This window comes from Bathycoccus prasinos (genome assembly GCF_002220235.1).
Source record: "Bathycoccus prasinos genomic : Chromosome_11".
Classification (NCBI taxonomy): Eukaryota; Viridiplantae; Chlorophyta; class Mamiellophyceae; order Mamiellales; family Bathycoccaceae; genus Bathycoccus; species Bathycoccus prasinos.
The window spans coordinates 417,491-433,372 of record NC_023998.1 but is presented as its reverse complement, the minus strand read 5'-3'; the positions used below and the strand labels follow the sequence as shown (position 1 = coordinate 433,372).

At 50.0% G+C, this 15,882-nt stretch overlaps 8 protein-coding genes across 8 annotated transcripts; 3 read left to right on the top strand and 5 right to left on the bottom strand.

The window, feature by feature from the left end:
• Positions 1–139: 139 nt before the first annotated feature.
• Positions 140–3,670, top strand: Bathy11g02290 (hypothetical protein; the record flags this gene model as incomplete). Its single annotated transcript, XM_007510243.1, has 1 exon — positions 140–3,670. One exon carries the CDS (start codon positions 140–142, stop codon positions 3,668–3,670), a length of 3,531 nt encoding a protein of 1,176 aa, XP_007510305.1.
• A 62-nt stretch (positions 3,671–3,732) lies between these two features.
• Bathy11g02280 (unknown protein) lies at positions 3,733–4,431 on the bottom strand (the record flags this gene model as incomplete). The annotated part of the gene is made up of 1 exon (XM_007510010.1): positions 3,733–4,431. The coding sequence occupies one exon, from the start codon at positions 4,429–4,431 to the stop codon at positions 3,733–3,735; it is 699 nt and encodes a 232-aa protein (XP_007510072.1).
• A 166-nt stretch (positions 4,432–4,597) lies between these two features.
• Bathy11g02270 (unknown protein) lies at positions 4,598–5,239 on the bottom strand (the record flags this gene model as incomplete). The annotated part of the gene is made up of 1 exon (XM_007510198.1): positions 4,598–5,239. One exon carries the CDS (start codon positions 5,237–5,239, stop codon positions 4,598–4,600), a length of 642 nt encoding a protein of 213 aa, XP_007510260.1.
• A 458-nt stretch (positions 5,240–5,697) lies between these two features.
• Positions 5,698–6,363, bottom strand: Bathy11g02260 (the record flags this gene model as incomplete). The annotated part of the gene is made up of 1 exon (XM_007509995.1): positions 5,698–6,363. One exon carries the CDS (start codon positions 6,361–6,363, stop codon positions 5,698–5,700), a length of 666 nt encoding a protein of 221 aa, XP_007510057.1.
• A 517-nt stretch (positions 6,364–6,880) lies between these two features.
• On the top strand, positions 6,881–7,660 carry Bathy11g02250 (predicted protein; the record flags this gene model as incomplete). The annotated part of the gene is made up of 1 exon (XM_007510191.1): positions 6,881–7,660. The coding sequence occupies one exon, from the start codon at positions 6,881–6,883 to the stop codon at positions 7,658–7,660; it is 780 nt and encodes a 259-aa protein (XP_007510253.1).
• A 149-nt stretch (positions 7,661–7,809) lies between these two features.
• Positions 7,810–10,155, bottom strand: Bathy11g02240 (predicted protein; the record flags this gene model as incomplete). The annotated part of the gene is made up of 2 exons (XM_007510259.1): positions 7,810–9,432; positions 9,664–10,155. 2 exons carry the CDS (start codon positions 10,153–10,155, stop codon positions 7,810–7,812), a joined length of 2,115 nt encoding a protein of 704 aa, XP_007510321.1.
• Positions 10,156–10,343: 188 nt separating this feature from the next.
• Bathy11g02230 (predicted protein) lies at positions 10,344–13,479 on the bottom strand (the record flags this gene model as incomplete). Its single annotated transcript, XM_007510310.1, has 2 exons — positions 10,344–13,232; positions 13,285–13,479. The coding sequence occupies 2 exons, from the start codon at positions 13,477–13,479 to the stop codon at positions 10,344–10,346; spliced, it is 3,084 nt and encodes a 1,027-aa protein (XP_007510372.1).
• A 1,026-nt stretch (positions 13,480–14,505) lies between these two features.
• Bathy11g02220 (predicted protein) lies at positions 14,506–15,789 on the top strand (the record flags this gene model as incomplete). Its single annotated transcript, XM_007510239.1, has 1 exon — positions 14,506–15,789. One exon carries the CDS (start codon positions 14,506–14,508, stop codon positions 15,787–15,789), a length of 1,284 nt encoding a protein of 427 aa, XP_007510301.1.
• Positions 15,790–15,882: the final 93 nt, after the last annotated feature.

The following is a 15,882-nucleotide window of genomic DNA, read 5'->3' as shown; positions in this document are numbered from 1 at the left end:
TATTCAGAGTTGTTTTTCCTCACTTTCTTAACGAACGAATCCAATCTTTCAACGAGAACTCTCTCTGCTAAATGTGCCAGCACGAGGCACGGCGAGAACGACGACGTCTCATCATCTTTGCGACGATATAATAGCGAAAATGACCTCCTCTTCCTCCTTTTCGTTCCTCTTCCTCGAGGACCACGAAGACGTCGTCGCCGTCGTCCAAAACTGTTCTTTGCTTTGCGTGTCTCTCCCGAACGCGTACGAACGGAAAACGCGAGGAACGGTTTGGATGACCACGCACGCGCTGTGCTTTGAACCCAAAAACGACTCCGATAAAGACGAAGATAAAGAGCCTGGATCGAGGACGATGAGAACGAGAACGAGTGCACTGGCACAAGTGTTCGGGGAATCCCCGGGAGGAACGAAAAGGAGCGAACGAGTTGAAGGAAAAGAAGCAAAAATTGTGAAAATCAAATACGAAGACGCGATTGGACCTTCGATTGACACGTCGAGAGTGGAACGGAATGCCGTGGATATTTCGACGGCGAAAGCAGTTTTGATCTGTGGGAACGAGAGGAGAGAAATCGTGAGAGATGAAACGATCGTTTGGAGAATTACGATGGAAGAAGAGGAAGACGGGGAGGAGAGCATCGAGCAGCGGTTGCGAACGCCGGCGAATAAGCTGTTGAACATTTCGAAGCAGAAAAACAGGCAGACAAAGTGCGAACAGCTGGCGTTTTTATCTCGGCAAAGGGAAGGTAATTTACGATTCGATGAGAAGAATCTGAGGGTGAAAGGGGAGACGAGTCGATTTGATGCACCCGCGGCGAAGATTTCGCCGTTGGTGAGAAGAGCCGGGAGAGTTCGAGTGACGGATGCGCATTTGTATTTTCAACCTTTGATTGTGAGAGATAGCAAAGCGAAGAAAAATATAGCGAATTGGGTGGCTTTGAAAGACGTCGTCGCGGTCGCTCGCAGGCGGTACGCGTCGAGACCAGTTGCTGTGGAGGTGTTTTACGAAGTGAGCGATGACGACGATGTTAGCAATAAATCGAAATCGACGATGATGCGCGGTTCGAGTGTTTTATTCGCGTTTCGTTCTGAATCCGCGCGAGAAGCTGTAATAGAGGCGCTTTTAAAGAACAAAATCGACGAGAGTGAAAGCGAAACGACAACTCTGTCGAGATTCTTGGACCCGACAAACGTCGAGGCAATTTCGAAAGTCACGAACGCGTGGAAAATCGGCGACGTGTCAAACTTTGAATACCTGATGTATTTGAACGCACTCTCCGGTCGCTCATTTCACGACGTGGCGCAGTATTTCGTGTTCCCTTGGATTTTGAAAGAGTACGGTGGTGAGAATGACAGTAATAACGGTTTCAATTCAGATAAACACAGCAGTAATAGAGCGAACATCGACGTCTCCGACGCCTCGGTGTACCGCGATTTATCGAAACCTATTGGCGCGTTGAATCCAGAGCGATTGAAATACTTCCAAGAGCGAATGAAACACATGGAAGACATGCAGAAGCGAAATCAGCACTCTCAAAAACCGTTCTTATACGGAACCCATTACTCTGCGCCGGGTTACGTCCTCTTCTACCTCCTTCGATGCGCGCCGAAGCACAATTTAAAGTTGCAAAACGGATCTTTCGATAAGCCCGATCGCTTGTTTAAATCTATATCGGAGACGTGGTCGTCGTGTTTAAACAACAACGCGGATTTAAAAGAACTCATACCAGAGTTTTACATACCGGAATGTTCCCGGAAGTTTCTTCGAAACAACTTGAAACTCAATCTCGGCCACCGCGCGTCCGCGCCCCACTCGAAAATCGACGATGTGGTTTTACCTCAATGGGCAAAAAACGACCCCGTTCGATTTACATCGATCAACCGAAAAGCGTTAGAATCCGAAACCACGAGTGTTCATTTACACGAGTGGATTGATTTAATCTTTGGCGTGTTCCAGAACGATTGTAAAAACAAAATGAACTCTTTCCACCCTTTAACGTACGAAGGCGAGATTAACGTAGACGACGCGGCATCGATCGACGAACAGATGAGTTTGGAAACGCAGATTAACGAGTTTGGGCAGACGCCGAAGAGAATCTTCGGTGATGTGCATGCAAAGAGGAGGCGCGAGGCTTGGAGGCGATGGAAAGACGATGGCGCTGTCGGTGCCAAGCGGAAGACGAATAGAAAAAGCCAATCGATGATTTCTCAACTAGAGTACGAGAATTTAGGAACGACGACAGAAGATAACGACGACGACGACGACAACGACGATGAGGACGAAATGGTCACGCCAATACCAATGGATATTCGCGCGAGTGTTATCGATACTATCCGTCTCGTTTCGAGGAGAGCAGACGATTATTTATTTGTCGGAGACGATGATGAAGAAGACGCCGCCACGAATGGCATCGAGGCGCTGAAGTTGAACGATTCGCCTTCACGAAGAGCCGCGTCGCCAAGTAATAACATGCTGGAACGTTCATTCAGCGACGCGCACGGAATTGACACTTCTCTCGATAAGCAGATCGAATCTGTCGTTCTAGGAAACTTTAGGGCGCCGAAACCTTCGGATGGTGATGGTGCTGACGGTTCGCACGTGGTGAAGAAATGGTCGAGGAGGACGCACAACGGCGCGGTGACTGCGTTGGAATGTTTTGCAGATTCGAACGTCGCGTATTCAACTGGTTCGGACGGATTTGTACGCATCATCGATATGAAGAACGGACATACCATTCGTGCTGTCCCAGCGTCATCATCGACGATTACAAATTTAGCGGTGTTGCGACAAAGCGTTGTCGCCTCTGACGCGCGCCGTCTCCCGATTGCGTTGTATTCCACATCCAATGGCAATCTTTTTGCGTATAACGGCGAGTACGGGTCTGTCGACCGCGTTAGTTCAACCAATTTGACACCAATAACTGCTATTAAAGTTCCCTCGATGTCGACTGAACAAGGCCGTGCGGTTACTTCCCACGCCAACGGCGCGATTGCGCTTCGCGACATCGAGAAACGCGTTGAAGTCAGCGTGTTCGGTACGAACGAATTTTCCGGCGACGGTGCGAACGACGTACTCGTAGATCCACAGTGCCACATTATCGTGTCTGCGCACGATTCGGGCGTCGTCAAAGCATTCGATACGCGTTCGTCTGCTTTGAAATCGGTGTGGAAACAGAGCGTCGCGAGTCGAAGAAATATCGCCGCGAGATCGATTGCGTTTGCGCCGTTGGGCGACGGCTTAGGCGACGCGCTCGGATTTATCGTCGCCGTTGACGATTCTGGTCAGTGTTGCGCGTTAGAAACGAGAATGCGAGGGAGAATCGTCGCTGCCGCAGATACCACGACGACGTCGAGTTTTGCAAATGCCCTCGTTTCGGCAAATACCTCGTTGCGCGTGAACGTTGACGGCGAGAAGAACATCGTCTTATCTGGATTCGCACAAAACGTTTTCCGCGTGGGTAAAGAAGCTGGAGTTTTGAGAGACGAAAACGACTTCCGCGATTTAGAGTTACGGGACGACCACGATGATGATGAGAAGAAGAAACACAATTCTCCGTCTGAGCGAATATTTACCGCGGCGTGTTTCAAAACTGGGTCGGACCGAGACGTCTTCGTTGGCGCCGCTAACGGCGAAGTGAGCGCGTACGCGCATCGGTCGTCGCACATAGAATAGAAGAAGTAGTTTTATAATAACAGTACATTTTAGATAGTAAAAGAGCAAATCTATGAGCACATCTATTCTTCGGCATCTTCAAACCTCATCCGATCCTCCTCACTTATCACCAACTTCCTCTCGAACTCATCCAACTTCTCCCCGAACCCGGCTTCTCGTATCGCAAACTCGTTCGTAAAATACTCACCACCACCACCCTCCTCGAGAAACGACAACGTCTCCGCGGTAACCATCCCATTTGCGCCGAAAAACATCGGATCGTCGTTCTCGTCGTTCTCGTTCTCGTCCTCCGTGTCCGGATTTAACGTAGCGCACTCGTTCATGCGTTCAAACATCTCCTCTAATACCATTCTCTCTTCTTCTTCTTCTTCTTTACCTTCTTCGTCATCTGACAACACTGGAAAAATCCGCACTTCCGTCGCCGGTTCCTCGAACGAGTCGTCTTCCTCGTCCTCGTCGCTTCGTTCGATGGCGTTTCGTACAATTAAAGGATCCAACTCGCCCTCCACTTGCAAATACAAACACTTCTCCCCAACCTTCTTTTCCTCCTTCTTTTCCTCCTCCGGGGACGCGTGCACCACCAACGACTCTATCGCGTGCACGCAAACGCTTTTGAAGTATATTTGGAACGCTTTCCACGACGTTTCTTCTTTATCGTCGTCTTCTCGAGAGAACAGTACACGCTCGGAAGTGAACGAAAGGAACCCGTCGACGGCTTCGTTTCCGATTCGAATGGACACTTTGTTCTTGAAAGTATGCATAAGCGTTTCGTCCTGAGAACGAAGTGCATCGTTCTCGACGACTCGAACGCCACTTTTACTCTTTCTCTCTGAATGAGAGGAGGAAAACATACGTGTGCGTAAGTGTGCGTAAGTGTGTGCGTGTGTGTGATATTTCTGAGGATGCTTTTGGTGTTGCTGCTTTATGTTACAAATCTTTCGCAAAGGCGCCGGAATAGACGTACTTGGCGTGTTTCTCCATTCGCGTCCAAATCAACTTCGATTGCATGTAGAACCTTTGTTTGAAGGTTTTGAGCTCGGGAGGGAGTTTATGCTCGGCGTCGATTTTTCTTTCTCTTTCTCGCGAGGAGGAGGAGGAGGACGAGGGCGTCGGCGTCCCGTGCGGGGGCGGGAAGAGGCGGCGTTGGCGTCCCGCGAAGACACCGCTTTCTTCTTTTTCGGACGAAGAAGCGCTTTTACTACTACCGCTCGTCGTTGTTCTATTTCTCTTTCTATCGATCTCGTTTTCGTCTGGTTTCTCGCGCAAAGCGACGATAAAATCGTCTTTATCCTCTTTCGCATCCGTTACGCCTCGTCGCCGTCGCTCTTCTCTTCTTCTTTGATCTCCGTTATTAGTTTCCGCGTCGTCGTCATCATCGTTCTTGTTCAGGACGCGTTCGCTCACTAGAATCTCCAACCCGCGACATCGAGGTAACTCTTCTTCTTCTTCTTCTTCAAATGTTTTCCTCCTCTCGCTTTGCGAGAGACTCTTGGCGCTTCCGTACCCTACGCAGGCGAATTTCCACCCGACATTTTCATCTCCGTTCCTCCTCCTTCCCAACGCGTTCATTTTCGCTTTCTCATTTTCGTCGTCCTCGTGGTCGTCCTCCCAACTCCCGTCGTCTCGCTCTCGAAACGGCACGCCTAAGCACACCGCCGGCGCACCGGCGTCGCGCCGTTTTGAAGAATCCGCCAAAACGCCCACGCAGGATCTTCGCATTCTTTGTATCTCTTTCTCTCTCTCGTTCTCTTTCGTCGAGGATGCTCAAGTGTTGTTCACAAAGCCCTTTGAAGTCTTTTATTTGTTCTCTCCGTTGCTGCTACTTTTCGTCCTCGCGTGCTCTGTTTCAAACGAATACGCGCGCGAAAGTGACGATTTTTACACCCCTAAAAATGAGGTGTCTCTGCCCTCTCTTTACTCTGTTCTCGTTGCGAGACGCGACGCGACGACAATGCGAGTAAAAGTTCGTTTGATTCGTTGAGTATGTGATGTACATGTGTATGTTTACAGATGACTATGAAAGAGAGCTAATGTTGAGTACGCATGTGGTATTGTAAACTACCCAATTGACGATAACTCTTCTCGCACTCATGGCACTCGTACGGTTTCTCGTTCGTGTGAATAAGCATGTGGCTTTTCAAAGTACTAGAATCACGAAAAGCTTTATCACAAACCTCGCATTCGTACGGCCTCTCGCTCGTGTGAATACGCATGTGCGTTTTCAAATTACCAGATTGAGTAAAACGCTTCTCGCACACATCACATTCATACGGTTTCTCCTTCGTGTGCGTACGCATGTGTATGGCCAAACCGGATGGATATCGAAACACCTTCTCGCAAACATCGCACTCGTGCCCTCTCTTTCTCTTCACTCCTTTAGCAATAAAAGCAGTCTCTTCTTCTCGCATCTGATTTTGCTCCACGAGATCATCACACGGCACGCACAGAATCCTCCGCAATCGCTCCACGTCGTCGTCGTCTCCCTCGTCGTCTTCTTCGTCTTCTTCGTCTTCTCCTTCTTCTTCTTCTTTTTGTATCTGATTTGCCTCGAGATCATCATCCTCGTCAGGAATTCTCAAACACAACACTTTTGGTTCTTCTTCCACTTCTTCTTCTTCTCTCGCCACCTTCAAAACCGTCCTCGCGTTCACCGCTCTTTTCGGATGTGGATTCTTTCTTCGTCTGCTGCTCATTATTAGTGCACTCTTCTCGCTTCGCGTTTAAAATTATGAGTAGAGTAGTAGTATTAAATCACATGCGAGATCCGAGAGACTGTTTTCTTCTCGGTGTGTGTGCGTTGGAAAAGACGTTTCACTCGAGAACGCGCGTTCTTCCTCGGAGACGAATTATTCAAAGAGAACGCTCGAACAACAAAGCGAAGAAGTCGTATATAAACAATACGTTCGCTCACACGCTCGCACTTTTAGCCGTTCGCGAAGTGACGCTCCGGAGAAAAAAGAATGGAGTCCGTCCTCTTTCCAAAAGCTTCAGTTTAGGGTGTTCGGGTCTTGACACGATCGGCTTCTCTTTTCACCTCTTTACCACTTTAAACATCCAACGCTTCCACGTCCTCCGGCTTTCACAGAGAGAGAGAGACTGAACCCTTCATTCGTAGCATCGCATCACTACTACATCATCGTGTGTGTTGTTTTTAAACAAAAACACCGTTTAAATATACGCAAAGAGCAAAGCATTTAACGCTATACAAAAATGGCATCGGATGATTCCAAAACCGAGGAACCGACGGAAGCGAAACCTGCTCCGGTGGTGTTTGGATCCGGCGCGTCGACGAACCACGTCTTCGGTTCAAGCTCTTCGTTTGGAACAACGGGAGGAGGTACTGCGACGACGTTTAATCCGTCCGCGTTTGCGTCTTCTTCGACGACGAAACCAGAAGAAGCGGCAGAAGAAGGCGAAGATGAAGACGTCGAACGCGAGTGCACGAAAGAGTTCACCCCGGTGGTGAAACTGGAAATCATCGAATCGAGCGAAACGAAAACGACCGGCGAGGAGAACGAAAACATTCTGTTCGAAGCGAAAACGAAAGCGTATCGATTCTTAGAGGGCGAGTGGAAAGAACGAGGGTTAGGACCGATGAAAATACTCGAGCATAAAGCGACGAAGAAGTGTCGATTGTTGATGCGAAGAGACAAGACGCTGAAAATATGCGCGAATTTTTATATCGATCCGGAGACGAAGGTGACGACGCACGCGGGGAGCGAAAAGGCGAGGGTGTTTACGACGATGGATTGTTCGGACGGGGACGAAGCGCCGGCGTTGCAGAACATGTGCATTAAGTTTGGGAGCGAGGAGAAGGCGCAGTTGTTTCAGGATAAGTTTGAAGAGGCGCAGAAAATTATGGCGAGTTTGCCGAAAACGGAAGAAGAGGGGGAGAAAGAAGAGAAGGAGCAGGAAGGGAAGGAGAAGGCGGAAGATTTAGCCGATGATTTAGCGGAGAAGTTGAGTGCCGCGAAAAAAGACGAGGATTAATGAGAAGGCAGAAAGGGAAAGAGAGAGAGAGAGAAGGAAAGAGGAATTCTGAGAGTAAGTTCATTTAGCGCTACTTATTATGAATACACGGTAAAAACGTTTCTACTACTATATATACTTTACCACCCGGGCACGTACTTTCATTTATATCAACGAAGAAATCGATCGGCTAAACGCTCAAAGGCGACGGCGAGTTCTTTCGGCACGTTTTGTTCGTGGGAAGCGCCGACGAGCTCTTTGGAGACTCGGGAGTACGCCAAGCAAATGTCGCCGATAGACGCCCTCGCGAAAGATTTTCTAGAGGAATAATCAAAGTTGTTTCGGTCGTCACCAACTCCAGAGGAGAATCCGTTACCGCTGCCTCCAGTGGCCGCATCCCAGGCGTGCATGACGCGCAACGCGGATCTCAACATTCGCAAGCGCAACTTGGTTGAGTGTAACGCCTTGTGCATTTCCTCGCCAATTTCCTCGTCGTGCATTCTGCGATGTTCGGCGGCGAGTAAACGATCGTACGCTCTTTGTACCGGAGGACAGTTCCCTCGGACGCTCTGTAACATACAATCCGCGATGTCGTCATCTTCGGCTTGCTCGCTTTCGTTGACGCTCGGCGAGTTGAGCATGACACCCCACTGACCGCTCGCTAACGTTTCGAGTCTGCACGTGACGTGGCACATTGGAAATGCAATTTCGTTGTTCGCGGCGGATTCGGTGAAGACTTTCGGGGCGATTTCGGCTACCGCGGCGCAAGCGGCGGCAACGATGGCGCGCCGCGTGTGCGTTTCGTTCGCTCGAGAGAGGACATCTTGGACAGCATCGATGATGACACAATCCCAGAGTTCTCTCGGGACCGCGGAAGCGTCCGCGTACGATTCTTGGTCCTCCGAGGAACCTCGTTGAGGTCGCGCCCACGCGATAATTTCCAAGCAAATGTCCCAAAACCGATGCGGTCGAGCAATGTCGTTGTACAAATCCGAAATCGATTTCATGTTTTCGCGCAGATCATTTGCCGCTTGTTCGAGCTCTTGCACTAAGTTGTGATCTATTTGTTGACCTTGACCAACTTCGCCGGCAGCCATGGATTGCATGCGTTTGCTTTTCATTCGCAGCGCGTTTTCCAATCGCATTTGAAACTCCAACACTTTCGCTTTGCCTTCAATCTCTTCGATTTGTCTCGCGTCTCTTTTGAACGCGCCCGTCGCGGGATCTTTCGTCGTGCCGTACTGTAACGCCATGCGAAACAAACCCATGCGCTCTTCGAGAGACGGGTACAAACGATCAGCCACGTGTCTTTCTGCTAACGCGACGCATACATCCGCCGCCATGCCTTCTTGTCCGTAATCGCCATACAATCTTGTGAGCAGTTGCAAATGTTTCGCCTCTTCTCTCGTCGTCGGTTGCAAACTCAAATGTTTGTTCAACGCGCCGTACTCGCAAAGAAATGCCTCTAACGCGTGTGGTGGGAGTCTACAGACATCATCTAAGCGATCTAAAGCGATCAAGGTTTCCGCCGCGACTTGAATGACGTCGTCTTCTTCGGACTCGACGATTTTATCGAGAATGCGTCGAATGCCTGCTTCTCTGGCGTCTTTCGGAAGTGAAGCGCAAACGACCGCTAAGGAACCCGGGTGCAAATCTTGTTCTTGTTGTTGTTGCTGCTGTTGAGTGCCCATCGTGTTAGCTCTTTGGTCGTCAGGAACAAACGTGTCGGAAGGTTTTCCGGTGACTAAGGATTTGATGGCCGTGGATATCAACGCGTAGCACTGAGCGAGACTCTGTTATTAAAATAGAAGAGATCATAAGGTCAGCAACACAGAAAGAGATAAAAAAAGGATGAGAAAGAACGTATCGAAATAATATCGCTCAGACTTAGATGTTCTGTAATTTTTTAATTCGCCACGGAAACGAGGCGGTAAGCCCCGCGCGTACGTTTCCAAGTTTGCGTATCCTCACCGCGATGATATGTTGAAAGAAAAAAGGAACGAAAGAAGCAAACAAAAACGTACCATATCAGGCTCGGCTTGCACTCTTCCACCCGTACTCGCGTCTGCTTTCCGCTGCTCTTCCATCCTGCGCAACGTCGCCGCTGCTGCTAAACTTAACGTGACCACTCCGTGGAACGCTCTCAAATCGACTAATTCAGCGCAAGCGCCATTCAAATCGCCCGCTAACGGCGCCTGAGCGAACAATCGCAACGCTTCGCCGACAAAACCATCTCTCTTCTCCACGTCGCGAAGCGCTCGAGCCTCTCGCGCGCGTTGTAGGATATCCCTCGCGCGATAAAAAGTTCGAGAATCCGCGCCGAAAAAATCAGGCGCGCCGTATTGTAACATTTTTGAAAGTTGTTCGCTGCGCTTTTGCACGGCGCCGCCGAGCGCGTCGGAGGAGGGCGCCGCGTCGCCTCGAGAGGAGGACACAACACGTGCCATGAGCGATTCGATGAGCGCAGAAGCGACTTTAGCACCTTCCGGCGTCGAAATGAATCGTCGAATGGACATCTGTTTTTCGTTGGAAAAGGAGAAGATTTGAGTGAGTGTTAGTTAGCGCGACTCGAGCGGAAAAGAACATTTGTACGAACAAAGGAAGCAGGGCATCACACACACACACACACACAAATAAACAAAAATATCGAAAAAGACGCTCAGTGGAAGGGCACCATATGTGTTCTAAACATGCGTCGAAACGTTCATCTGATTGACAGATTATATGATTGAATCATCAACGCGCCTCTTTCATCGTTTCTTTTTACGCGCGTGTGTGTTTTGAGCGGAAAGGAGAGAAAAACAAAAAGTAAAAAGGTATAAACGCGCACCTGTGTCAGCGTCACGCGCGTTTCGTGCGGCAAAGCCGCCGCGACGGACTCGAAATCGTCCGTTTCTGAACATAACTTCAACAAACAAATAGCCTGCGAAGCTCTCGAAACGAGCGCTAAGAGCGCATCCATCGAATTCTCTTCCTCCCTCGCAGCGTTGAGCGCTAATTTTCTCCTCTTTGCCGGCGTCAACTGACTCGACGTTCTCGGTTTCCTCGTCTGCAAATACTTTTCAATCGGTCGCAACCGCTGTTCGATGGTTTCTAAAGTCTCCGGTTCCACGGAAAGTTGTAAAATTAAATCGTCGCCGATAAACCGCGCCGCCGAGCGAAGCGCGTCCGAGGCGAATCGCAAAGGGGAGCGAGAGGTATCGTACCCGTATCTGTTGGAAGAGGACGCGTTCGCCGCTTCTGCCGTTTGCGATTCGCGAATGGCAATTGCTAATGGTCGCTCCCAGATCGCTTGAACCGCTCGCGCAACGTACAAATGAATCGCCTTGTGCGCGGACGAGAAGTGCAAACTCGGTTGCACGATGGCGCGACCCATGTTAAACGCCGCGGACGATCGTTCCAGATTTTTTACCACGGCATCGTCATTTTGTCCATTCGCACCTTTCGTACCATTCACGTCGGCATCTTCGCTATCCACTCTCGGTTCTCCGGTGAATCTCGGATCCTCGAACGCCCGTCTCGCGGCATCCCTAACGCTCGGCGGAATAGGCTCGGCGAATCCTAAATGCACCGCCGAAGCGATGGATAAAGTCAAACACATGATCGCCGCTTCAACTGGTCCATAACACGAGAAGAACTCTTCGATGTGTTCAGGAACTTTGTTTTGCAACAACGTCGCCAAAGTATCGATCGGTCGCGCTTTCTCAAACGTCACCACGCCACTGTTCGTCACGAGCGCAAACTTCCTGCGTTTGCTTCGAAACAAGCTTTGCTCGACGAGTTCGCTTCGTAACTTTGAGCCGGTAAATTGTTCGACGACTGAAGCTGGCGTGCCCTTTGGAAACGGTGGGTCTAAATCCCGTCGAATTCTAGAGGGCATCGGCAACTCACCGATAGCACCTACGTTTGCCGCGACGCGACCTTCTAAAATTGAGGGCTTTTGCACAACCTCTCGCAAACCCCTCGCCGGTCCGGTATTGCGCGGCGCCGTCATCGGCGGCGGGAGTTGCAAGTGCATGGGCAACATCGCGTCTCGCGTGGCTAAGAATAATTTACTAGACTCGTCGTGCGAGCTGCTGTCGGATAAGAGCAAAACACCGTTGTAGTAGTGCGCGGCTTCGACTTCGAGCGCGTTCGCCGAGGCGTCCAGTAAAGCTCGGGCGGAGGTTAATCCTCTCGCAGAAGAGCCGCCAGATGGGGGAGGATCGCGCGTCTCCACCACAGATAAACGCGTCGGAGTGACATATCTACTTCCACTGCTGTTCGACGATCCATTGCTAATACGGTGATACGACGATGGGTAATAACTTCCGTAGCTCGACGGCGACGGCAACGCGGTCAAATACACGCGTCGCCCGTCGGCGCACACGCCTACTAAAGTCACGCTCGCGGATTCCTGAGTGGAAACGATGGCAATGTGCACCAGCTTTCCTGCTTTCTTCTTCGCCTCTGTTGTTTGCGAACCTTGGCCGTACCGCCCACTCGAAGACGGACTCCTGTAATCGCCGTATCGAGGAGAGCCGTACCCGCCTCGAGAACCGCCGTACGACGGGGATCGGTTTTCAAACATCGAATTTCCACCCCCATTATACATCGATCGTCTCGAACCGTTCCCGTAATAACTACTGCCACTCGATATTCCTCTTCCAGCGAGTTGCGCGATATCATTCACCTCGACGACGCGTCTAGGTGCGTCCATTCCCTTGGCGCCTAAATCGTACACTCGCACGGCGCCGTTTTGCGAGCGGGTGTATAAAATATTCCGCTCCTCGTCGCATAAGATTTGCAACAACGGGTCTTCGACGCTGAACACGTTCAACGAATTCGGGATGTAATACGAAAACCCAGATGATGAAAATTTAACTTTTCTCACCCTCGGCTGGCCTCGGCTGAAAAAAGAGCTACTCGACCCCCCTCCGTTCGAAGCTAGCGTCATGTCACCGCCACCGCCACCGTGATACTTCAGCTCGTACGCGTGCGAATCGTTCCCTGCTAAGAAAATCCTTCCTGTTCTCGAACATCCGCAAATTTGATTAAACACGATCGCATCCGTCGGGCACGAAAACGTCGTGTCGCGAATCAACAAAGGCGCGTTTACGTCAAACGCGATTTTCTTCTTCTTCCCTCGAGAGCCATTTAGTGCATCTCTTCTGTCACTTTTTCCATTCGTATTCGTATCCTCCTTACTCGCAGTGACGTGACTCACGTCTGAAACTATCCCTAACATCTTTATCTCCACCGTCGTGCACACGACTAAAATCTTCGCAATCTGACTTATAAAAACCCCTTCCCTGGGATCCGCTAACCCGACGCACACAATCGGTTGCCCGTTAAACTCCTCCGTCAACTCAATCGGCACGTCGTCGTCCACGTCAAACCGCCACAAGAACAAAGAATCATCCACAGTCGCCCACGCCCTGGATATCTCCGGAAAGCACCCGCAAAAGCACACCGACTCGCGAGTCTCGTACCTCTCCAAGACGATTTTTGGCAACGGCGCTTTCGTCAAATTCCTCAACTCCGAAGGCCACCCGGGTTGTTGCAACGAGTACGCCTCCCTCGGTGCCTCTCGTAACAACTCCAGCAAATCAGACTGGTTCGTTTCGTTGGTCAGTTTCGTGATGTGTTTCGTCGCCGCGGCCAACGCTTCGCGCGTTTCTGTTTAAAATGTTGTTTTCAATTAAGTATTTGAGGACACACGTGTTGTGAGTACGAAAGAAACAAACGTGTCGGGAACGACGCGGGCGTGTCGCGGTGCGACATTCGCGAGAACGAGCGACACAATCGACAAAGCCTTTCCGTTTTTTCGCGACGAAAGCGACCAAAAGAGAGAGAGACATACGCGCGACGGAGCGTCTTCGTACACGCTTACGTTTCTCGTCCGATTTTGCTTCCCCGCCGTCCTTTTCGCCGATCGAAATTCGTAAACGCGAAAGAAAGAAAGAACGATGAGGTATATTCTTCTCTCCTTCTTTCGAGCATTATTAATTCGTCGTCGTTATATATCGTCCTCATGAATTACGTGTATATCTGTCGTCTCCGCGAGTGTATCGCTCGGGCAGTTTTATCGGTATCTCGTTCGTATTCATCACGGGACTCCTCGACGCAGAGAACGACGCGTTCAAATTCCATTTCACGACGACGAAGAAGAAGTTAAAGAGAAACGAGAGGAGAGGAGCAAAACGAGCGCTTCTTTGAACGCGCTCAATATAAACGTACCGTCTGTGTCCGCTGCTCGAACGAACAAATCGTCGTTCGTAGTATTCGAAGGCGAGAAAGGTAGTGCGCTCATGGTGCGTCGATGGTTCAAAACGCGCTCGCAGAGTTGAACTTTTGTGAGGTTTGAGAAAAACGTCTTTTTTTCAAGTCAAACATATTATATTATATGCACGCACTCATAACGGTACAGCGTGCGCTCTTTCAGAGTCCCTCACGCACGTAGGAAAGGTGTGTATTCGTCGGTAAAGAGATGCCACTACGAGTCTGCTCAAACTTGTTTGTGTGGCTCTCTTTGTAGTTATAGTCTCTAGTACAAATCTCTGATCACACAACGGCGGAGAAAGAATATGCGTGTCACAAAAAGAGAAGATATATCATGTTGAAAAGATGATATTGATCTCTCTCTCTCTTTCAATCAGGTAGGCTCTCGCTCTTTTCATCGTCGTCTCTCTCCTATCCTCGCCTTTGCGAGAGAACGAAGCGAGATGAGAGAGATCTCGCACGTCTGATCACGTTTCCTCATAAAAAGCTGCGCTTTCCCGTTGGGAGATGTGCACTCGTAAAGACGGAGAAAACACACCTACAAACTCTCTCTCTCTCTCGTTCAGAAGCAAGCAGGAGCACTCGCGAGAGGAAAACCCGTAAAGATGTCGTCGGAGCTCACGAGAGAAGAAGAGGACGCGAAACGCGACGCGGAGGAAACCATCGCGCGTTTAGATTCGATTTCGATTTTCCCCGACGACAACGGCGGCGCAGACTCCAATTTTAACGAGAAAGAAACGAGAACGAAAGAGGACGACGAAGCGTCGTCGTCCTCCTCCGACGACGATACAAACGACGACTTAGAGTGGGACCTCGGGTTTTTGGAGAAACGAGAGGATAAAACCGCGTTACACGCCATCTATTTCCCCTCGAAAGTCGGCGGCGACCCGCAGTGGTTGGACCCTTCGGTACACCCTAAACAGATGCACGAAGCGAACGCGACGAAGCGAAGGATGGATTTTCTACTGCAAATATACGCCGCGAATGACGTGGAAGACGACAGTTTGAACGCAAACGCATTTCACAGAACGATATACGTGTTCACATCCGTCGATGGGGATAAAGTGTTCGAGAAAGGAAAAGTAAGAGCGGTGCGCTCGCAACTGGCGAGAGCGAACGAATTTTACGGAACGACGCCGGCGCCGAGACGAGGCGTACGAGAGAGCGACGATTTAAGAGTGGAGGAGATGATTCGGGAGTTTGAGATGAAGAAAAGAGCGATAGAAACGAAGGTGAAGATGACTTTGAGTGGTGGTAATGGTAGTGAGAGTAAAGAGGAAGAGGAGGAGATGAAGACAAAGACGAAGAACGAGAACGAGAACACCGTCTATCCTGAATTTGAAATCGTCGTCGAACCGGAAAGCGACGCGGACGAAGCGAGTTGCTCGTCGATGGACTCAGAGGGAGTCGTTGCTGACACGAATGATGACGATAATAAGAAGACGAGTGCGAATACGAATAAGAAAAAAATGTTCCAAAGCATAGGCGACGAGGCGATCACCGAGACGGATTTGAAAGAAATCGCCTCCGGGGTCATCGACAGCGACGCGCAACGACTCGCCACGTTTTCGGTGAAACTTGCAAAATTTCCAGATCAAGTGCTGAGATATTGTCCAGCACAAAACGCAAAAGCCATGTGGCCGTCAAAATCACTCGCGCCGGACGATCGGAACATCCCGGACTGCCCGAGATGTCGCGGGAAAAGGAGGTTTGAGTTTCAGATTTTACCGACGATTGTTTCCTTCATCGTTCCGAAAGAGTCCGTGGAATTGAACGATTCGAGCTTGGATTTTGGGTCGATCGCGGTGTACACGTGTAGTAAATCGTGCGCTTTAGAGGGCGAGTACGCGGAAGAGTACGTGCTCGTTCATCCGCCGATGAATTCATAATAACGCCAAAAGCGTGTCTAATAATAGTAATAGTAATAGTAATAATAGTAATAACACATAATAGTAATATAAAGAATTCAACACTCGTGATGG